The 24,650-nt window shown below is 42.8% G+C and overlaps 1 protein-coding gene across 1 annotated transcript; it reads right to left on the bottom strand.

Moving 5' to 3' along the window:
* Positions 1–12,804: 12,804 nt before the first annotated feature.
* On the bottom strand, positions 12,805–15,069 carry LOC141596352 (pentatricopeptide repeat-containing protein At1g05750, chloroplastic-like). The gene has a single exon (XM_074416481.1). The coding sequence runs from the start codon at positions 14,957–14,959 to the stop codon at positions 13,445–13,447; it is 1,515 nt and encodes a 504-aa protein (XP_074272582.1). The 5' UTR covers positions 14,960–15,069; the 3' UTR covers positions 12,805–13,444.
* Positions 15,070–24,650: the final 9,581 nt, after the last annotated feature.

Raw genomic sequence — 24,650 nt, 5'->3', positions numbered from 1 at the left:
TCATAACTTGTCCCAAAGCCCGACAAAAATTCTGAAGGATATTAAGCAAATGCCTAGCCGCTGAATTTTTATCATGGAAGAAAAAGATAGAATCATCCGCGAAGAAAAGATGCGTCAAAGGCATTGAATTCCTACTGAGCTTAATGCCATTCAAAATTCCATCCTGTTGAGCATTGACAACATTGCAAGATAAAACCTCTATACATAGAATAAACAAAAAAGGAGAAAGCGGATCGCCCTGACGAAGGCCAAACCTAGGTCTAAATTGCTGAAGGGGATTCCATTCACAAGAATTTCATGTGAAGCTGAAGTAACACAATTCATAATAAGATGCACCATCTTCTCCGGAAAACCGAAATCCCTTAAAACTCTTTCAAGGAAAGACCAATTTACTCTATCATAAGCCTTGCTCATATTAGCCTTGAATGCGAACTTTCCAAAGACACCCTTCTTGTACGAGTTTATATTATGAATAGCTTCATGAGCCAACAGAATATTATCACTAATAGACGTCCAGGAACAAAAGCATTCTGGTAGTCACTAACAATGTAACCCATCACTCTTGACAACTTATTAGAAACACATTTAGTAACAATTTTCATGATGCCGTTACATAAGCTAATCGGGTATAGTCCGTAACACGCTCAGGATTTTCACATTTAAAATTGTTGAACAAAAAGTAAAAACATTTATTACTTTATTTTAAAATTTTCTTTTTAAGATACTTATTTTTAAAAGGAGATAATTAACTATTATATATTACTTGTCGGTATTAATTGTCGGACCTTTTCCTGTGTATCTATCTGAGGTGAGGTAAAAACTCTTCCGGGTTAATTTTATTTAATAATCAACTTTAAAAGGATATAATTAACAAAAAGTAAAAATATTTATTATTATATATTACTTGTTGGTATTAATTGTCGGCCAATTAATTTTATTAAGAGAGATGATATTGAGATTTTATGTTTATATGATTGTATTGAAGATAACATAGAATATACGAGTAATCTGTGAATATATTTTTTTTTCTAATTTTTAGAATATAACATAAATATAGAAAAGTTTTCGTATATAAATTGTATACTTTTTTATCAATAAATCTTGATAAAACATTATTCAATCAGAACTTTTTGCATTTTTTGTAAAAATCTTCATTCATTATTTAGATTTTACAAATAAAATGAATGAGTAGATCCGTGTAATTTTTGTAGAGGTATAAAGTTAGTAAAAAGTAAACAAATGACTGGAACAGAGTGAGTATAATAAATAAAGACAAAATATTGAAGACAAACAACAATAATAACAAAAATCGTGGCAAAAGACTAATAAACGTACCAATATTCATAGTAAAATATTAATAATTTGTGATAAAGTTTACTAAATTGTGGTCATAAACATAATATATGTTTGGCGATATATTATGGCAATATACTCAATTGATTAATATAACTTCCTCTTATCTCAAGGGCCCTAATCTACACTTTTGCCTAGGGCCCCACAAACCTCAGGACCGGGCCTGCTGAGATGTTGAATGTGATCATCGATACCTGCCCTATAACAACCCTTGAGATAAGAGGAAGTTATGGCAGTCGTATACAAAAAATTGATTTGGGGAAAAAAATCGAAAATTCAGTACTGGATTTTGAATGCTTCAGCAATCCCATCATCATAATTGGGCCTAATTTGAAAAGGTTCGAGTATGGGTCAATTTTTGGATTAAAGCAACTGTCTATCCCCAAATCAATAGTGGTATGCTCGATGATGATTTGAAATATATATTGGAATTTACCAATCTGTTATCATTATCGCTCTCAAATTGCCCTAATCTCATTTTCCCGTTGTGACAAAGTATTTCGAGTAAGTTTGAAAACACCCAATTTGGTATTCTTCCTGGTAGACGGAAATCCATGTCACGAACCCATTACTATCAGTTTTGACCCAATTAATCCTCTTTCAAACAGCTTAGTTGCTCAACTCCGGAGTGGAAGGCAGTGTAAACCAATTGGTAAGAAATTTTTCAAAAGTTTGAAGGAAGCATTATAGTTGGGGATTTTCAATAGCCTGATTTTCGATAGGAAAGCCATCGGCTTTTTAAGGCAGGATGGATCATCCTATCCAGATCAAACAAGTTCAAATTTTGCTTGAGTTTGGGTTATCTAGGTTATGCAGTGAAGAAAATGGACATCTTTCTGGGTTTCTCAATAATCTCTTTGTGGTGTGTGTCCCTCGCTCTCTCACAGTTGAGGTTGAAAGGGTTGAACAAGCTAAGGTATGTATAATAACTACTCAATTTCATTTTGTTGATTGTTGTTGTTGTTCTTCTTCTTCTTCTTCTTATTTTTTTTATTATTATTATGCGCGCAGCTTTCATTAAAATGAAAATAAAAATTTACATGAAATTGGTGGGGGGAGCCGAGAGACAATTTGGGCTCCCACACCCTTAGCAACAACAAAGCTAAGTCTAGTAAAAATGTAAGCGGCCACCCGAGCCCCCGCATCCTGAGATACCGAGAATTTCTGGATCCGCTTGAGCAAAGCAACAGCATCCGAACCCAGCTCCCCAAGTGAAGAGAAAGAGAAAGGAAGGAAACCATAACCCGCTGCCACACACAAGTCCCCGTACTTAGCACACTTACGCTGAGCAGCATCAGCGACAACCCGGTCAGGCACAAAATCCGTCATCCCAGTCTGAGTCAAAGGAGAAGACCCAGTCAAGTCAACACACACATTCCGCCCTCTGTCCCAAGAATAAAGCAGCAAATCTGCAGGACGAAGAGAGCCACCATGCCCATCAACCAAACCGATATCAACCTCCTTTCCCGCAGTAATACCAGATCTATAACAAATGTCGAAAAGAGTGTCCCGGACAAGGTTATGCCAATGTTTAACGCCTACAGTACCAGCACAAGAAACAGCGTGGTCCCCAAAAACATCATCAGCAAAAACCCGAGAGCAAGCAGGACAGAGCCTAGATACCGTGAATAACGGAACACCCAGACGATACCCAAGCACACAAAGGTAAGTCCTCCCGTTCATAGTCTGACCCAACCCCGAGATAGGAACCGCACGTAACCAATCAGAGGAGTGAGACCCCTGCTGAGACTGCCATAAAACAAGCTGGTGTGGTGTCAAAGAGAAAACAGACTCTGAGGCTGTAATACCCGCCCTTTTAGGGATACCTTTGACCAGCGTTGACTGCCCTTGGGAGCGGGAGTAACCTTAGGGAAGTGTACCAAAACCTGTTTGAGCTGCGAGTGAGGGTGGTGCTCGATCGAGTAGAGGCTACTCGATCGAGTGGCTAGGGTACTCGATCGAGTAGGGGGTCGCTCGATCGAGTATGTTGGGTACTCGATCGAGTGCCCGGTTTCCAGCGAGGGTTATATATCGCGTTTTGTTAAATCCGCAAATCACTTTCGCCACTTTCCTCCTATCCTTCAGCCGCCTCTTTCCCTTCCCTTCACCTCAAAACCTCCATGGAAGCCTTTGTGAAGATCCTTGTGCTTTAGGGAAGCTCTCTTGAGTCGGGTAGCGGCCTTTGGCCTTGTCTCTCCCCATTAGGTATGTCATATTCATCATCCGTGCCTTTGTTTCTATAGTTAGGGTTTTGCTCGTAGTAATAGGTATTTGCATGATGGTGATAGGCTTTGCTTGCTTGCTGGATGTGTTATCTGTCGGCGTGGATTGGTGGCGGTCGCGTAAAGGTAGGTTCGCCTACTCGGTTTAGTAGACGATCTAGTGTGTCGGTCGATGTGATAATATTGCAATTGTTTGGTATAGTGATTTGTGTGTATTGTGATTATGGTTGCGGTTGCTGATGATGGTTCTCGAGATGCGTTCTCGGCTGAGTGGGGTCACTTGCGGGAGTGACTTCACGCCCTAGTTTCGCCCTTCGTGGAACCCGCCACGGAAGGGGATGTGCACATTAATGAGCAGGGTTATCGCTCGTACGATGAGCGGGGCTTAGGTGGGAACGGCTGCGGTCCCCAGCTGCGGGAGGCTCGTCCGGTGGACGATCGATGTGAGGTTGGTTGGATTGTTGTGTTTGCGATTGGTACTAGTGTCATTGTTTGTATTGTTGGTTATAGCCGTCTTGTCTTGTCTCGATCGACCTTGTGTGGTTGTTTGTTTGTTATGTGTCCGCCGTGATCCCTTATGGTGAGCAGTCGGTCTTAGCAGGTGTTGATGATGTTGATAGCTGATTTCCGGGCAGGGATGAGTCTTCACGAGTTATGATTGTTATAGCGAGTAGTCCTTGAGTTGTAGCATTGTATTGTATTTTGGTTTGAATCACTTGTAAAATAACTTGATGGTCCTGTTGTTGACGTTTGATATTTACTTTCCTCGGGCAACCGAGATGGTAACGCCCTTATATGCTAAGGAAGGCCTAGTTAAGGCTCCTCTGAATATCGGGGTGTTACAAAGTGGTATCAGAGCGACGATTTTGGAACCTGTAACAAATGAACATAATGAACGTAGAGAGTCTAATAAAATGAACCTGGTGTATGTGTAATGGGAGCCCCGGCAGATGCTAGATTTTGGGTGAGTAGGCGCCCTCATTCCAAAATCTTGGCCCCATGATACTTAAGCCAGTCACATGGGAAGGGAAATGTGGAGTCCGTGTGTCTTCGTGTGTGCTCTGTATGATAATTGTACCGGAGCTACCTCCGTTTAAGTTTCGTTAGAATTAATAGCGGTGTGATAGTAATGCTCGGGTCGAATATAGTAAGTGTTGATGAAGTTATGGATTCTTGAATAATTAGTGAGCCTACATGATAGCTATGTGATGCGTGACGAAATTTCTCGTCATGGAGATACGTGAAAGCGTGAACTTGAGTGTGTAATAGGGATAGCGAACACGTAGGTGTTTGTTATAAAAATTTATTAGTTAGTTGTAATTTTTCCGCTGCGATATATTTGAAGTATGCAAAATAGATTGCTTAGAATAACATGTAAGACATAATTGACTAAGTGATTTGCGAAGTATGTAATTGTGTGATAAGTGAATATGGGGAAATTAATGTTAATTATACGTTGCAATTTGATGTAAACACGAGTTTGGTAATAACATGTAAAGTAAGTAAGTAAGTGTAATAAAATGGCACGGCTAGGTTTATACGTAACTCGGTGACAGGTAGACCGAGTTGAGTAATTTGTATGACGAAACGTGATATGCCCCTTAGTTGTTGAAGAATTGTATTTAGTATGACAAAGGTTATGAAACAGGATTGAATGCGATAATTAGTGTCGAATTCCGAACGTAGTTGGACTCGACACGTGGTGTTGTTTTGCAGGTGTTCTCGACTTACTTCGTACTTAAGAGCGAGCACTTAGCTATACTTGACCGAGTGCGAGTGCTTACTTGACCGAGTAAACCTCACTCGATCCACTAGGAAGCCAAGATATCGGAATGTGGGAGAATTCCCGCAGTTACTCGACGATTTGGCTCCTACTCGATCGAGTAGGGTGGTACTCGATCGAGTACCCCAGACACTCGATCGAGTAGGTTCTTGTCGGCAAAGATTCCTACGGGTTTTCTTAAAACCCCTAACCTTCCTATTTCTATTCCTTATTCCTCTATAATTCGACACTCTTACACCTGATCACTCTAAAATTACTCTTCCTACCTCTCATATTCCCTCTTTCTCTTGGGTTAATAGTGATTCTTGGGGTTGGTTTCTTGTTTAATTCGTTCCTCTACTTTGTTCATCAATCAAGGTATGTTATTCTTCCTTATGTACATGATTATTGCTTGAATGTGTTAAAATAGGGTAATAATAATCTGAAATTTTCGATCATAATGACCAAATTGATGTTTTTAATTGTTGAAACTGGATTTACATGTCTTCTTTACATGTTGGATGGTGTTTATATGCTGTAAATTAGATTAGAAATTGGCAATAGTGAACCCGAAATTTCTAGGGTTTCCAAATTGAAATCGATTTTGATTGTTTTTATGATGATTAGATAGTAGAATTGAGCCCCAAGTATTGTTTATAGTATGTTAGAGGATAGATTTTGATGATTTTACCCTTAGAAAGTTGCCTTAAAACTCCGTCTGAAAAGTGCCTCAAATGGAAATTCGAGATCTATAACTGAAAAATTCATGTTGTAATTGATAGTATAAGTATGAATTGAACTTCAATATGCTAATAGAAACAATGAGTGATGAATAAATGCCGAAATTTCCACAGCTGTAAAGACCGTCTGAAAAATTTTGATTGAGTTGTTTTTACATATTATGTAAAGGGTGATACTGATTTGTCATAAGTTGTTCATTCTCTTGAATTAGTAACAGGTAAATAGCAACGTGAATGGAACGACCATTAGAAGCATGCTAGGTTATACGAATTGCTGGGCATATGTGTTCTCATGCTAAATTTTTGTAATTATGGTTCATAAGGAACTACAAACTGAGACTATATGTTAAAATTGAGGACACCATTGATGAAACGTATGTACCTATCTGAACATCTAAGTTTAATGATATAATTTATGTGCTCCGATTAGGGAACTAGCTGATGAGTTAATGAACCTGCTAAGTATATAGGGCTCAAATTTGTCGAACATATGTAACCACCATGATAATTCCCTTCACCACCGTGGCTTGTGAAGTAGTGGTAGTTTGACCTGGTATGTTAAAATGTTAGAAATTGTTTATAAACATGAGCACTTATCTTAATATTCAAGTTTAATAACATGAATTATGTGCTTCACATGTCAAAATTGTTGAAAAACTTTATGTTTAGCTGAATATGTAAATTCAAGTTACATGAAATAAGTGTTTGGATGTTTATACAAGTTGTTTGGACTGATGCCTAAAACAGATGCCGAGACTAAACCTTGGAAACCGTCAGAGTAAACGGGGAAGGGTTGATCCACTTGAGAGGGGGGAGGCTAGTGGACCGGTAGTACCCGATCCACCGAGTACCCTTCTGTTGTCTTTGTTAACTTTAAGCAAAGAGAGCGTTTTGTAGCTTTACAAAAACGCAAGATGAGACCCACAAAGTGTATTGACACCGCTGTGTTGGAAGAATTGGAAATAGAGACGGATGTCCGTCACATATTCGAAACCTTGGGGTTTACGGGTTTGTACCGACTGAGGAAGCACACTTACCCTTTTCTTACCCTAGAATTCATGAGTTCCTTTAACTATGACCCAGCGGGTCAGACTGTTGAGTTTAGATTGATGAATACCAGCTTCTTGTTGACCATGGATTTGTTTGCCTCTCACCTTGGGTTGGCCAAGCCTCCCAAGGACTCCATCACCGACATCCCAGCTGAGTGCGGCGTCTGCCGCCTAATGCCTTGCTTGACTGGGAAGCAAGCTCCCACCGCGAGCAATATCTTTGATTAATGACGTTCAAAGACATCACCTTGAGAATCTTTCTCCGTTCCCTTTCAAACCTCCTCTATGACCGGAAAGATATCAGTAAGTTGAATAACCATGAGGTTTTACTTTTGATGTCGTACCTCAATCCGGAGCGGGCCAAGAAAGTGGTCTTTAATGCTCCTTCCATAGTTTGTGCTGCTCTCGCCTTGATGGCTTCCTCTACTTCTCGGTACTGAGTTGTGGTGCCATTGCCACTCGGTTAGGCCGAAAAGCTAACCTCCTTTGAGGCTTCTTCAACGTACGTGCCTCCTGGCTACCCCCCGTGCCTACCATGGACCGTGAGTACTACCTCGACCTGAAATGGTTGAGAACCTTAGCTGACGGTAGCCTAGCATGGAGAGTACATGGCATGAGTTGGATGAAGATTCCGCTCTCCGAGCACCTCCCGACCACGAGCCCTTGGAGCCTAGTGGTGACCGTGGATGGGGACGACGAGGAGGAGGAGGAGGAGGATGAGGACACACCCCGCCACCGCAGACCTACCTCATTGATGGCACGATCCTCCAGGAGATGCCGGAGCCGACGAAGGGCGAGAATGCGGAAGTTCAGAGGGCGGAGAGACCCAGAGTGGTGAGGGGACCCCGTCGAGTGAGGGAGAGGGCCCCGGAGGCTAGGCCACGGCCGGTGGTACCGCCACGGCCCGCAGCGACCCTTCCCATGCTACCCATACCTTGATACCCCGGAGACGCGATCCGATTACTCCGCGGAGAGAGTGTCATCTACCTTGACACTCCGGAACATGCACGAGGTGGCGTACTCTCAGGGGATAGGGACCGAGGGACCGCATCCGATTTGGTGGAGTGGGGTTGGGAACTACTCGGGGGTTTTCCATGCCTACGGGGTGGATCGGTCCACATGGGGAGCACCTCGATCTTTTCCTTATGGAGGCTTGACGCCTTGGTACGTGGGCCCGGGAGCGGGAGCGGGGGTGATGCGGGAATAGGTTCATCCGGAGGTGGTGGCGGTGATGATGAGGTGATGTTCGAAAGCGGCGGCGGCAGGAGTGATACTACTTGTTTTTATCTTCGTTCGTGATTGTTGATAGTAGTTGATGATAGATGGTGGTATTGTTGTTAGACCTTGATAGTTGTTTCCTTTTATTTTGAGACTTAGTTGGATCTGTATGATTGGCCATAAGGCCGAATTTGATATTCTAACTGTGTGCAGGGTATTAGAAGTCGGGGAGTCGTCCCGACTCGATTTTATATGTCAAGTATGCGCATGGGTGTTAGCTCGTGATGATTTGTGAGGAGTTGGCCTGTAGGTACTGATAGAGTGCCCCGTACTCTATCGAGTAAATCGGGATGTCATAAGAAAAAGCATTCTGATCTAGGGCTACTCGATCGAGTGGCCAACACACTCGATCGAGTAGCATGGCACTCGATCGAGTACCGATACTTACTCGATCGAGTGTCACTGTTACAGGAAGTTTTTGAAAATTAAAAATGTTCAATTGTTTTATAATTACGATTTTAATGTTTAAAGTAGTTGTGAGTACGTAGTAACACCTTGGAACCGTTAATTTCGTATGTTACAAGTCATGATTAAAGTTTTATAAGCGTATTTGTCACAAATTGTAAGGCGATAATAATTTCTTATTGCTTTTATTTTGTATGCGTTTTTTTTTACGATCTATTTATCGGAGTGGTAGCTTCTCATATATTTATGCTTACCATATTAATACATGTTATCAATCGGTGGCTAGTTATTCCGGTGACGTGTGTATAATTTAAATTTAACGAGTGTATAATTAGTGAGTAATGTCCATAATAAACAATATGGTTTCTTTTTATGTTAAGATACAAAATGCGTGGTAATTTGAGTGGTGAACTTCGGGGACGAAGTTCCTTTTAGAGGGGAAGAGTAATGTCGCGGAATAAAAGGTTGGTAGTCGTATGGTGTTTTACTTGTTTATAATGTTGTTGGTGGTTGTTATAATGTGGTTGGTAGTGTAAAAAAAAAAAAAAAAAAAAAAAAAAAAAAATGTGTAACGACTTGCTTTAGTTCTTAAGGGAGTGTGGTAATATATTTCAAAGTACGGTTATGGAGAAAAGCTATAGTACGATAAACCGCGTTTGCATCACGTTACCAAGTAACATGGTGGCATTAGTTGTACCACATGAAAGTGGATATGAGACATGCTTTAGATGTAGATGGATGATTGAACAGTAATTAGTGTATGTTGGAAGTTCGTGAGCGGCGATTCGCACTGCGCGTCGGATGTTTTATGTGTATATAATATAACGGTTGACTGTGATAAAACTTGCATGATAGTGACAAGAGTCGATAGGTTTATGTGTAGACGGTGATGATGATGATGATATGGGGGGAGAGCGATATTTCCAGTAGTGGGCGGCGGGAAGATGGATAGAGTCATGTAGTTTGCGTGTCTTGATCGAGAGATAGGAGAGGTGAACTTCGGGGACGAAGTTCTTTTTAAGGGGGGAAGACTGTAATACCCGCCCTTTTAGGGATACCTTTGACCAGCGTTGACTGCCCTTGGGAGCGGGAGTAACCTTAGGGAAGTGTACCAAAACCTGTTTGAGCTGCGAGTGAGGGTGGTGCTCGATCGAGTAGAGGCTACTCGATCGAGTGGCTAGGGTACTCGATCGAGTAGGGGGTCGCTCGATCGAGTATGTTGGGTACTCGATCGAGTGCCCGGTTTCCAGCGAGGGTTATATATCGCGTTTTGTTAAATCCGCAAATCACTTTCGCCACTTTCCTCCTATCCTTCAGCCGCCTCTTTCCCTTCCCTTCACCTCAAAACCTCCATGGAAGCCTTTGTGAAGATCCTTGTGCTTTAGGGAAGCTCTCTTGAGTCGGGTAGCGGCCTTTGGCCTTGTCTCTCCCCATTAGGTATGTCATATTCATCATCCGTGCCTTTGTTTCTATAGTTAGGGTTTTGCTCGTAGTAATAGGTATTTGCATGATGGTGATAGGCTTTGCTTGCTTGCTGGATGTGTTATCTGTCGGCGTGGATTGGTGGCGGTCGCGTAAAGGTAGGTTCGCCTACTCAGTTTCTGTAGACAGTCTAGTGTGTCGGTCGATGTGATAATATTGCAATTGTTTGGTATAGTGATTTGTGTGTATTGTGATTATGGTTGCGGTTGCTGATGATGGTTCTCGAGATGCGTTCTCGGCTGAGTGGGGTCACTTGCGGGAGTGACTTCACGCCCTAGTTTCGCCCTTCGTGGAACCCGCCACGGAAGGGGATGTGCACATTAATGAGCAGGGTTATCGCTCGTACGATGAGCGGAGCTTAGGTGGGAACGGGTGCGGTCCCCAGCGGCGGGATCGTCCAGTGGACGATCGATGTGATGGTTGGTTGGATTGTTGTGTTTGCAGTTGGTACTAGTGTCATTGTTTGTATTGTTGGTTATAGCTGTCTTGTCTTGTCTCAGTACTGACCTTGTGTGGTTGTTTGTTTGTTATGTGTCTGCCGTGATCCCTTATGGTGAGCAGTCGGTCTTAGCAGGTGTTGATGATGTTGATAGCTGATTTCCGGGCAGGGATGAGTCTTCACGAGTTATGATTGTTATAGCGAGTAGTCCTTGAGTTGTAGCATTGTATTGTATTTTGGTTTGAATCACTTGTAAAATAACTTGATGGTCCTGTTGTTGACGTTTGATATTTACTTTCCTCGGGCAACCGAGATGGTAACGCCCTTATATGCTAAGGAAGGCCTAGTTAAGGCTCCTCTGAATATCGGGGTGTTACAGAGGCGGCAGCAACCGTCGCGAAATAAATGTCTGCCAATTTCTTCATAAGTTTGGGGGCAGCAATTTCACTAGGGTTACCTAAGATACCAGAACCTGTAGTCACAGTAAACACCCGCGCGGCATCATCAAAAGCAGGGCCAGCAGCTACAATACCACAAGGGCCGAGGAGCTTAGCCTGTAAACCAGCAGACTTAGAGACAAGCCGTGGGCAATCAAGATTGAACACTGAATTTATAGGGTCTGAACTTTAGGATCTGAACTTATAGAATCTGAACTGAACTGAATTTATAGGATCTGAACTGAACTGAACTTATAGGATCTTAAGTGAACTTAAATTAAGTGACTTTAAGTCCAAAAGAATATGACCATAATGACCATGAGAATAGATATTGAAATTTGAAATGTCTCGATTTAAATATTAGGGGATAAATCACGAGTTCTGTTATGGGCCATCTTTAAATGGCGATACATAGCGTTGTAGCCTCCATCTGTTACAAACCCCCCACCCCCAACAACTCTTCTTAGAAAATATAGCTGTTAGGCAGTGTTGGCTAACAGCTCTTTTACAAATTATAACGGCTAGTATAGAATTATACGCGGGTCACTGGGGCGGGTCAACATGCGGGTTGGTGGGCGTGTCTCAACATGGGCCGGGTTCCAAAATTCTGACCCGGACTAGCCATGGAGTACAAACGGGTTGGGCCGGGTCTGGCAGGCCAGTTTCCAACACGGATCCATTGACGGGTCGGGTACGGGTTGACCGGGTCGACCCGCACCTTTGACAAGCACTAGTTATATGATACGACGGATGTAAATTGTTCATTTTATTACAAAAAGTAATCACTGTTATTTTATTGTTGGTAGGTCTTGCTGGAGTTTCTGCCTACTGTTCATGTGGCCATGACTGCTACAGTTGAGGAGATGCGAGATAGCGTTAGAGTTACAGTTGTCTTTGAAGGACTTTAGTTTTTACTGTCGGTTAAGCAAGGAGACAATTGTGAGAAATGTATAAATGTTCCAACTCTGTTTGTTCTAAGAATGACATGACAGTGGGCAGTGGCAGACAATCACATTTTTGAGTAACCATTTTGGTACACATGTTCAACTATCAATCCAATTAACTGAAATTCCATGTGAATCTACCTTGTCTTTTCTATTGCGTCTATCACTTGCATTATTCAGAATATTAAGTCTATCATAAATCTTGTTTTTGTTGTTCTTTCTCTTAGCTTCATCCCACAGGGAGTGAATAGGATAAATTTCATAATCTTTAGCTTCGGAAGGAAAGCTTCATTTGTAGTTTATCTTTATTTGTTCTTTGTCAAAAAAAAAAAAAAAAAACCTTGTCTTTTCTTGCATGAACAACTTAGATTTATATGGTTTTTATATTCTCTAATAATATAAATAGGACTCCCTCTGTCCCGGCCATTTGTTGTTCTTTTTTATGTTAGAGTGTTTCAGTGAGTTGTTGTCCTTTCTATTTTAAGAATGAACTTAATGAACAAGTTGATCATTCAATCTCAATTTATTCCACTTGTCATTTAGTAATTGGCTCTTTCCTCGTTCCTTGATCTTTATGCCAAGGACAATAATTGACCGGGATGGAGTGAGTATAAAGTAACAAAATAAAGTAACAAAACACTTTTATAAGACAGTCACTGAAAAAGACACTCACAATTTCTGAAGAACACAAGATCGCTAATCAAACAAGATGATTACATGAATTATAATGCAGCATTTGTAACAACTGAGCCAAAGATAATTAGATATCAATAATTGCACCATGCTCACAACTGAGTACATAGGTAGATAATTATGCGAGAAATTAAGATCTTCTAAACGAACAACAAAGCATCATTGCTTGGTACCACAATTACCGATAGAACTCTAATTAGATAAAACAAATGATTGAGACGGATACTATTTATACAGGTAAATAAATAATAGAGACGGTTATTATTTAAATTTATCATCATAAATTGATGAAAAATTTCAACTATTAATTTAAAACCCTAAATACAAATTCTTATTTTTGATCGGCTGTCATAAGCTTGTGACGACTCACCCGATTTTTAAAGGAAAAGGTGTTGTGAGACGACACAAGCTTGAGATCATCGGGAAACGGGTACATGGATATGGTATTTTTTTGTGCAAACGGAGTCTCACTGACGCTCAGTGACTCGGCCAGCTAAGCTAGCCTCACACTTACGAATTCCATTTATAGACATTCTAAAGCTTTACATAAGCAGAAATATATCAGGCAAGGCGGAGTTGAGTTTACCTCTAAACTGAAATCAAACTGTTTGATATTAGCGTGCACCAGGACGAGATCAGTCTATAGTTCCGGTATCATAGCTTCTTCCACATATCCACAAATCCCTAGATCATAAGACAGTATGTCCAAGATACCATAAATAGAGTCGGTTTCAGAATGTGACTTATCAGTAGCCACAAATTCATGAATACCACCCTCTATCTCGATTGAGCTTATTCCCGGCCTCTTTTGTATTCCGTGACTCTTCATTTTCCTCCGAACCTTGCTTGAACCTTCCCAGCTTTTGGCTTCCGCATAAATATTGGCTAGCATCACATAATTGGAGTCAATTCTAGGATCCAAATCAACCAAATACTTCATAACCGTCTCTGCTAAACTAATATCTCCGAAATTTCTACAAGCTGACAATAACGACCCTAAAACAACTTCATTCGGCTTCATGGGCATGTTTTTTACAACGTTCAGTGCGTCTTCCAACCTCCCTGCTCGACTATGTAGATCAACTAAGCAACCATAATGTTCAATTCTTGGAAATATGTTATGAACAAGTTCCATCTCGTGGAAGTACTCGAGGCCTTGGGATACCAACCCGGCATGACTACAAGCAGTGAAAACTCCGGTAAAAGTCACTCCATCTGGCATAAACCCGTCACTCTTCATTCTATCAAAATATTCCAAAGCTTCACCGACATAGCCATTAGTTGCAAATCCACCAATTATTGAGTTCCAAGAGACTAAACTACGACTTACCATCTTTTCAAAAATTTCGCAGGCAAGATCCACTCGACCACATCGAGAATACATGTCAATCAACGTGTTGCAAACTCGGATATTTTCCCTAAACTGCTTCCCCATAACAAATTTATTCACCCACAGACCTAAACTAAGAGCACCTAAATTAGCGGAAGCAGAAAGCACCGCGATTACAGTCACATAATCCGGGTTAACCCCAGACAATTGCATCTCAGAAAAACACTCTAATGCCTTCTCATCAAGACCCTTGTTCAAAAACCCACAAATCAGCACAGTCCAAGAAATCACGTCTCTCACAGGCATTTCATCGAACAGCTTCAGCGCATTATCAACTCTCCCATTTCTCATATACCCATCAATCATAGTATTCCACGACACCGAATTCTTCACCAAAATCTCATCAAAACACACCCTAGCCAATTCCACAAGCCCACATTTCGAGTACATGTCGACAATCACGGTACCCATTTTCACATTTCCCCTATCAAATCCCAATTTTTTAACATACCCATGAATTGAAGGTCCAATAAACCCGGCTTTTGCTGGAAAATGCGCACATCCTGAAAGAAGTGTGATTAGTGTAATGTGATTCGGGTCAATACCCGCCATTCGCATTCGTGTGAACTCCTTTATCGCCTCGGAAAGATTGCCTTTTTGACAATGGCGAGCTATGGCAGAGGTCCATGGAACAACCGGGTCAACCGGTTTTTGAGGTTGGTTAAGAGAGATGTTAGCGGGTTTTTTACCGGTGGTGACCGGTAACCGGTTGCTGGTAGTTAATTTTGGCGGGAAAGTAGATGGGATTTGAACTAAGGTAAGCATTGGCGGTTGAGGTAGTTGGGTTGTGGTGGCGGGAAAGTAGATGGGATTTGAACCGGTTTTTGAGGTTGGTTAAGACTTAAGAGAGATGTTAGCGGCTTGTCTACCTAATTTACTTTAGGTCAATTAATTTTACGGTCTTATAAGTTCCAGTTTTCAAAAATTACTACCTTATAAAAAAACTCCTACTTATTAAGCATTAGTGCATATAAATTGTTACCAATTCCTTTTTTCGGTCACTTAAAAAAGTATATTCCGTCGATATTTGAAATTTCCCTCCAAAACTTAAAAATTCTGACCAAATTACCCATCTCCTTATTTCTATTTTTATTACTCATCTATCTCCTTTCTTGTTCTTACTTTACCCATCTTCTTCATTTACTTATTTATTTTCTTCCACAATACCCTCAATTTTTAATTGCCAAAAAGAGGACTAAATAGCAAGGGATACATACTTTGTCGGCAAATTATAGAAGAAATTCAGCCCTCAATTTGATTATTTGGTGGAGATGGAGAAATTAGAAAGAGGAGTGCGTGGGCTAACAGAGGAGATAAGGTTTAAATGAAGAGGAGTGTGTTTAGTGAGTATGAGAAGGGATCAATCTACTTAATTGAAGGGGTATTTTCGTCAGCTAAAATAAAAACACACCAAAAAAGGGATTTGGTAGTAATTTGTATGCAGTAATGCTTAGTAAGGTAGCAATTTTATGAGTTTTTTTTATAAGGTAATAATTTTTGAAATCTGGTATTTATAAGGCTGTAAAAATTAATTGACCCTTTACTTTACGACATTAGGGAGTTACTTATATTTTGATATTTCCTTCTTGTTCCATTGAATTGTACTTGCTTTTTGCTTTTTGCTTTTTGGGTATAAGAATTTTCGATACAATCTCTAATATACTGTGAGATTTTGTTTAAATTGTTTTATCGAGTACATTATGAATATCAACTTTTTATAATTTTAGTAATATATAACTGAAGATATGAGTAAAAGAAAACGAACATTAATGCACGTGTATAAAGCGAATGAAGACAATTCATTGGAACAGAGGAAGTAGTTACGATGGACCGTCTCTCACAATTTTTTTGTGATAAATCTAATAATAGTTGTTTTAGTTGATAATTTTAATTTTATTCACGGTGCGTAATACAACAACAGCCGAGCCTTAATCTCAAAATGATTTGAGGTGGGCTGACATTAGAGGTATTCAAATGCGGCTTGGGCCGGGCTCAAGTTAAATTTTCGGCCCACGGACAAGCAGGTTAGCGGGTTTGGGACGGGTTAATGGGCTAGGCCTTTGTATTTTTCTTAAAATGCCTTGTCCGTACCCGCTTATTTTGCGGCCGGGATGAGCTGGGTTCAATGGACGGGACGACCTATGAACAACTATAGCTGACATGAATCCTCCTCTAAAACCGTCTATGGGTGATCACACACCTCAAAATGCGAAAATATAGAAAAGGAGAAGTGAAATCAAAAGGGGAGTGAAACGTAATACAAAAGTCAATGGTAACTTATAGGTTTAAAATCGAAGTCCAGATTTCTTTTATAAAAACTTAGAATTTAAATCGAGAATAAAGATGAAAACGATTTTGAAAACCGAAGTAAAACTCAAGGGTCCGAAATAACTTAAAAGTGAACCAAGTATTAATATATAATAAAGTTGTTGGTAAAAACGTGAAATAAATCCGAAAAGAATTTTTTTTTTTTAAATTAAATAAAAATACTAAATATTTCAAATAACATCAAATACTAAAAATCGACGTGTATCATTTCCCTCCATCGTGTCCTCTCCGTCACCATTCCCTCGTCAAGCCCGAGAAATCCCATATCGTGCTCTATCACTCTAAGCCATATCTGTTTTGGTCTCCCTCTACCCCTAGGAACCTTAAAATTTATAAGTCAATACCTATTTGACATTATCAATTTTGAGGAAGATATATTGCCTTTATCCAACGGTCAACCCGTTACGGGTCGGGTTTCATTCCGCTATTTACGGGTCAAAACGAGTTCGGGTATTTTTGGGGTTCGGGTTGAAAAAACCGGGTTATTTGCGGGTTATTTACGGGTCGGGTTACGGTCGATTTACGGGTCGGGTCAGGTTTTGACATGTCTAGTTTCAACTGTTTGTGCGGAAAAATTAGGGTTAAAACATGGTAAAATTTAGTAATAATGTTCATTTTATTTTGAACTTGTTTAATTGTGATTTATTAAATTAACTTTCGTAACATACTCGACATCTATAACCGTAACATTATTACCGTTACATTTTTCATGTAACATTGTAACATTATTAGTGTAATAATGTTAGTGTAACATCTTATCTTTATTAATTCAAGAAGACAATACTCAATCCAGGACGTGCCACGTCATTAATTCAACTTTTTTTTTGGAAATACATGTTATGGTGGGACCCGTTAGTAAGCAATGCATTTATTTCTTCAGAATTACGGCTATACAAACATGCGACAAATTCTGTCTTAGAACAAATACTATGAAATAATTTTATACATTCCGAATAAATGAAATTAATGGCATATAAGCGGAATGAATTACAAATCGGAATAAATGAAACTAATTACAAATAAATGAATTACATAATTTTAAAAAAAAAATACATAATTACGAGAAGGAATTACATTTAATTACGGGATTGAATTATATATAATGCGAATACATTACATGCATAATATTTAAAAACTAGATAGTACGATATATTTTTTAAAAAAAAATATTTTTTGTTATTTCCTCTTCAACCATTGCATGTGAACCCGTAGTAGTAACAAGTTTAAACATTAATTATGTAGATCGCTGATTTAGACCAACTAGACAAGTACAAAAGAAATGCAAAAAAAAAAAAAAAAAATACATCCAAAAACATTAATACCAGCCCAAATACATACCCGTGCAAAATTACACGGGTTTAAAACTAGTTATTACTAGTTTTAAACCCGTGCAAATTGCACGAGTATGTTTTTTTAATTTGTTATATAAAAAAGTTAAGAACATTTTAGATAATTTTATATTAATTAATTATCCCCTTTTAAAATTAGTTATCTTTAGAAAGAAAGTTTTAAAATAAACAAATAAAAACTTTCCACTTTTTGTCAAACAATTTTAAATTAAAGTTTTATTTAAATCATAAATTTCATGACCTTTCAGCTTAAATGATGGGCTCACTTCGTTGAGTAGTTATTGTAGTTCGATATGTCGTCTTGCTTAACTAAATTTGAGTTTATACTGTCTTATTACTTAGGTGGCTTCATACTAACCCGGCTTGTATAGTTGTATATGAGACAAAAATTTTACGGATGAAAAATAACATAAAGTTTGTAAAATTGTCGGGTCTTAATAAAGTTGCAAGCCCGTGCAGTTGTTAAAAACTATTTTTCATTCGGTCCAACTCTTACACGTTTGTAAGACCTATGCACGAACAACATGAAGATTTTGACCCGTGCACATTTAAAATGAAAATTTTAACCCCTTTTTCATTTAGTACATATAACATACTCTCTCGCATTCAATAGTTTCTTTTACATTTTTCTTTTTGGGTATATTCCACCGAAGTTTTACATTTCCTTTTTTGGGCTAATATGTATATTTATTACAATATAAGTGTTCCGGGTGTAATTCCAGAGCAGTTATAAGTTACCACCCGTGCTTGTAGAATGACGTCCTTAGTTGAATCCTCCTTGCGGTCTCCTGAAACGATGAGCAAACTGAGGGCTCGGCTTTGGACCGAGCGAACTCACTCCGACGCTCAAGTCAGTAAACTTAGAGAGATAAGTTGTTGTTACTTGGCGAAGTTTATATTGTAGAGAGATATGGAAGATATTACCAGATGAATAGTGATTCTTAGGTTCAATTGTCGATCCCCTCCTCAATGAGAGTTGAGGAGTATTTATAGACTTTCACCTTTTGTCACGTAGTGGCCAAGTGGCTAGCAGGTGGAAAGACTGATCTACCCCTTGGCCGAGGGACCCTCGGCAGGCCGGCGGGCCCTGTTGACCCACCGCCGAGGGGTCTTGGATATGAGTTCGCGGATGTGTGCCTCGGCTGGCTAGTTGTCCCCGCCGAGGCATAAGAGACAGGTCGACAGGTGGCGTCGGTTAGGCTGTCTAAGCCGTTGACTTGCTGTGGATATCTTTGACCTTGCTCAATATGCTTTGATCGGTCACGGTGCGAGAATATGCCCCATCAATTTGCCCCCAGCGTAGTCTATGCCGTGGTATGGGCTCCGATGTATGTTGAGCGTATATTCTGCGCGAGGAAAAATTTCTGCCCCGGCTTCTTCTTCCTCGGCTTGATCGTATTATGGCCGTACCATATCCCCCCTCCACATGGTTGTGTAACGGACATCCGATGTGGAAAAGGCAATGACGCTGGCTAAGACCAGGGTGGAGAGTGCCGGTTGTTTCTGATTGCCCCCTGGAATATGCTGACAAGCTTGGTTGATCAGGTGGCCGGCGGAGAACAGATACTTAGGAATTTGTTGAGGAAGACGAATAGGCAGAGAGATTTGAAGGGGCGTGTTGAAGACGCTGGGTCACTGTTGCATTGATTGACGTCCAACTGTTGCAACGATTGACATTCCGTGGTTGCATGTCTGACACGTGTCTGTTTGCTGATTGGCTGGCGTTTCATGGGCTGAGCCCTGATTGGTCCTTCTTCATGGGCTTTCCCCTATAAATAGGGCCAGTTAATCCCTGAAATTGGGCACCAATTTCATTTTCTCAAAAATTTTCTTCTTTCTAGCCCTCTTTGACGAAACTTCTCTCTAGCTTTCAGAATCATTACTCCGGCGTAGCATTTTTCTTCAAGGTAAACAAACAAATCCTCTCTTTTTAACTTGTAAGTTTTGTCGTAAACATGTCTTCCGCTGGTGCCGGGCCTAGTAAGCCTGCGCCGGGGGGTTCCCCGTCGCGTTTTGATGAGGAGGAGATACTAAACGCCATCCCGATAAGGTTTGGGGGCCCTAAGTCTCCGTCTCCTGAAGCCGATCCAAAAGCTCTGGAGGGTCGGGAGGATGATGACGTTGATGATGACTGTGAGGAAGGGATTCCTTCTGGTGAGGAGAGGCCGCATATCCTGGATCACGGCGAGGCGTGCATGACCGGTCCTGACCGTGCCTGGACAAATAAATTCGCCAGTTGTTCCGGTGGGTCTCTTTTCGAGGGTCATTTCTACTTCGGTGAGGGGTACAAAATTGTTATCCCTGGGGAGGGTCAAGCGGTCTGTTGCCCTCCTCCGGGTCATATCGGCGTGTATATCGTCGGGCACCGGAGTATGGGCTCCGGTTTCCTTTGAATAAATACGTCACGGCCATCATCAAAGCTATGAACGTCGCCGTGGCTCAACTGCATCCGTTGGCCATTAGGACGATAGTTGGCTTCGTGTGGCTCTGTCTTTTTAAGGGGGAGGTACCCACAGTTAACTTATTCCGCCGGCTTGATCATCTTCGGGCATCGGCCCCGGTAAGGTGGGGTGGTACAGTGTGCGATGGAGCCGGCGTCCTCTCTGTTGATAAGCTTTCTTCCAGCAAGGACTGGAAGGGGCGGTGGGTGTATGTCGAAGTGCCGGATGACTATCCGCTGCGATCGGTCCTTCCAAAGACCAAGTCAACTTACGGTGCGAGAGTAAGAGGGAGCGTGAAAAATGGGTCTCCCGAGTAAACTCAAGATGGATGCCGGTAAGGTTCCTCTTGGTGCGACGAGGAGCGGGCGATGCGGTTGTTTGATCTTTGAGAAAGGATGGGTGCCCCGACTCGGATTATTCTTCAGGATGAGCTGCTTTGTCGCGTCGGCCTCATACCGGCCCTCAACCAGGGTGAGTAGGGTCGGTGTGAGGCCCATCTTTGCCTATTATGCTCCTGTTTTTAGAGCTTTGTTTTACTTCTTTTATGTAACTCTTGTCTGATTTCTTACAGACCGGTTTGGCCTGGATCTGTCTGAGAGGACCTTGAAGAGGTTAGGGCTTGATAAGGACGGGAACGTCGTTGAGCGGCACCCTCAGGCTGACGGACGTGATCGTAGACTGGCTCCCAACGAGCTTATGGATAAGCAGCTGAAGGCACTGGATCCGGCGGCGGCTCAAGCACGGGTTCTCGGAGGCGTGCCGAAGAGAAAACCAAAGGCGGCGTCCAGGTTGGCGACGGCGACAGTCCCAACTCCTTCTCCAACCCCGTCGGTCCAGAAGGAGCACGTGGAGGTCATCGATGTCTCCGAGGAGGTGGTGACCGTTGCGAAGGGCCCTCCTCCTGCGAAGAAGAGAAACGAGCCACTGCCGGCTTCTACCGTTGCCGGGGAAAAGAAAGATTCACCCGGTTCTCCGTCTAAGAGGGCCCGGACTGGTACGGACCTAACCTGTGGTTCAGACTTAGCTGGTTCGTTATGCATTCCCGATGACAGACTCTCTGATGTGTCAATGAATGTTGACATGGATGCGCTGTGTAAATTTTTTGTAGATCCGCCGTCGGCGCCGCCGTTCTTCGAGCGGCAATTAGAGAAGCGACCGAGAAGGCGGGTGATAGGAATGTCACCGTTGACTCCGTACTTCAGAAGGTTTCTCCCGCCGAGCTTGTGGCAGAGGGTACAAGAATACACAAGAGGCTGGCGAAGTGGACTCAACTGGTCGGCTCCTACATTATGGAGCAAGAACAGGCCATAGCCCAGGCTAGGCCGCTGATCCAACGGCTTAAGCTTGATCTTTCTGCTGCGAAGGGAGAAGCCGGGAAGGCTAAGCTTGACCTCCTTCTGCTCGGAAGCGTGCGGAGGAAGCCGAGAAGCGCCTCGGCCGAGAGGGCCAAAGTTGAGGCCGCCGATGCCACCTCCGCCCGATTCTTTGGAGGAGCGGGACAAGTATAAGGGTGGCTACGACGCCGTTGTTGCCAAAAGGGAAGAATGGAGGGGGATGTATGAGGCTCGATCGGAGGCACTCGCGGACACTAGGGTCGTTCTTGCCCAAAGGGAGAAAGATATTGAGGTGCTTCAAGATAAGATCCTCCCTGACCTGTGCGCTCAATTCCGGGATCAGGCCGAGGAAGCGACCAGGGAGGCAATCAAGAGGCTCATTCCTGAAGACTCCTTCCCGTGGGAAAAATTTGAACAGCTTCTGGATGAGATGGCCGATGCCGCGGAAAAAGCGGTTGCGGAAAAGGAGGAGGCGGCGAAGGCGGCTCAGATAGCCGAGGCCAAGGCGGCCTATGATGCAAAGGTGAAGGAGGCCGAAGAGGAGGCTGAAAGGCTGAAGGCATGCGGAGATGACAAGCTTTCCTCTGGGCCGGCCACCGAATTTGACGCTGCTGCAGCCGATGGTGGGCAACATCAAGCGTAGGGAGACGGGCGGTCGTCTCCAGACTCACCCGGCGTCTCGGATAGCTTTAGCTGTTCGGGGGCCAACTACTGAGCCTTTCCTCCCTGCCATCTTTTGGCGCTTCAAATGTTATGTCTGTAACCTTTTGCTTTTCTTTTCCTTGTTTATGTAAAACTTTGGTAGGTTGTGTTTTGGCTTATCCTTATGGGGACGCCCGTCGTCTTCATTCTTCTCGTTTGTAATCTTATCATTAATGAAAGTTTGCTTGTTTTGCCTCTGGCTTGGCCGAGGTCTTTTCTTGTCTTCTTGCGTTATTAATTGAGCGCTTTTTCATTTTTTTTACCTTCGGCTTAACCGAGGCAGCTAGAATGCGTATCTCAACTGCGTTTAACGTCTTTTTCTCGAACATGTTAGCGTGTTGGTCGCTTCCTCTTTCACTCTCGGTCTAGCCGAGGCGTCGGATTTGCGCTTCCCAACCGCCGTTGTGAACATGTTAGCGTGTCGACCGTTGTGTCCCATGCCGGGCCTTCGGGTGACCGAGGCGACTAGGGGTTACGGCGCGACATCGTTCTTTGGCGTATCGACCGTTGTGTCCCATGCCAGACCTTCGGTGGGCCGAGGTGACTAGAGGTTACGGCGCGACAACATTCTTTGGCGTATCGACCGTTGTGTCCCCTGCCAGGCCTTCGGCGGGCCGAGGCGACTAGGGGTTACAGCGCGACAGCATTCTTTGGCGTATCGACCGTTGTGTCCCCTGCCAGGCCTTCGGCGGGCCGAGGCGGCTAGGGGTTACGGCGCGACAGCGTTCTTGGGGTGACTGCACGGCTTGGGCCGTGGCGTCTACCTCGATGCGACTGCGGAGGGGAGGAACACTTTGATGGAAAAATTGGGTGATTCTTCATTAGATGTAAACATGCGTTGGGGTGCCAACAATTGTTTTGGACACCTCCGCCGCTACACAAAGTATTTCCTGAGATTGTCAGTGTTCCAATGGCTCATCAGAGGCACACCCTCCATGTCGGTCGGCCCGGTATGTGTACCCGCCTCATTTCTTCAACCACCTTGTAGGGGCCCTCCCTGTTGGCCGTAAGTTTACCATGGATGTTTCCTTTGTTGGTGGTGGCCGACTTTCTTAGGACTAGGTCTCCTACTTTTAAGTCCCTTTTGTGGACTCTTCGGTTGTAGGCTCTTTTCATTCGGCTCTGGTATACTGCCAAGTTGAGGCGTGCTGTATCTCGGCTTTCTTCGACCAGGTCTAGGGAGGTTCTTAAACCTTCCTCATTTTCAACCGGGTTAAAGGTGGCCGTTCTGTATGTTGGCACCGTTGCTTCAATTGGTAGGACTGCTTCGGACCCATAGACTAGGTGGAATGAACTGTACCCCGTTGCTTCTTTCTCCGTGGTTCGCAAGGACCATAGGACGCCGGGTAGTTCATCGGCCCATCTTCCCTTTAGGTCTTCAACTGTCTTCTTCAAACCGTTGAGGATTGTTTTATTGGCTGCCTCCGCCTGTCCGTTGCTCTGTGGGTGACAGACGGAGGAGTATGCAAATTTGATACCGAGTTCCTCCAGCCAGCTCATTATTGTGCCACTCCAAAACTCTCGGCCGTGGTCGAATACCATGACCTGGGGTAACCCAAAACGAGTTATGACATTTTCCCAGATTACCTTTCTTACGGCCGCCGTCGTCTTCGCAGGTACTGCTACCGCTTCCACCCATTTGGTGAAGTAGTCCACAGCGACAATCAAGAACTTTCTTCCGCCGGATGCCGTCGGAAATGGCCCTAGGAGATCCATCCCCCACTGTGCAAAAGGAAGGGGACTAAGTACCGCTGCGCAGTCTCGGGATGGCGCATGTATCACCGAGCATGCATTTGGCGCTTGTTGCACTTTTTGGTTTTGGCTCTGGAATCCGCAAGCATGGTGGGCCGGAAGTAGCCGGCTCGGAGAGCTTTGTGGGCTAGTGTTCTTGCCCCCATGTGATGGCCGCAGATGCTTTCGTGAATTTCACAAGATCGGCTCCGCGTCGGTTGGACCGACACACTTCAAGAGTGGCCTTGTCACGGACCTTCTGTATAATTCTCCTTCAAACACCAAGTACCTTGCTGCGATCCTCTTTAGCTTCGTGAGAGATCTGCGATCCTCCCAAACTCGTTCATCGCTTTGTACTTCATTATCGGAGTCATCCACGTCGTCTCGGCCTCTATGTCGCCCACCATTCCGACGGTCTCGGTAATGCTTTTGGCATTCCCGATGTCCACCAAAGACGGTTCGACTGATATTCTTGATGGTTGAACTGGCAAGCTTTGAGAGAGCGTCGGCTCGGTTGTTCTCAGACCTGGGAATACATTGTATCTGGAAGGATTTCAACTTCGAAGTATCG

The sequence above is a fragment of the Silene latifolia genome, chromosome 8, assembly GCF_048544455.1.
Source record: "Silene latifolia isolate original U9 population chromosome 8, ASM4854445v1, whole genome shotgun sequence".
NCBI lineage: Eukaryota > Viridiplantae > Streptophyta > Magnoliopsida > Caryophyllales > Caryophyllaceae > Silene > Silene latifolia.
The sequence above is the reverse complement of the archived record's forward strand: the minus strand, read 5'-3'. Positions and strand labels throughout refer to the sequence as shown.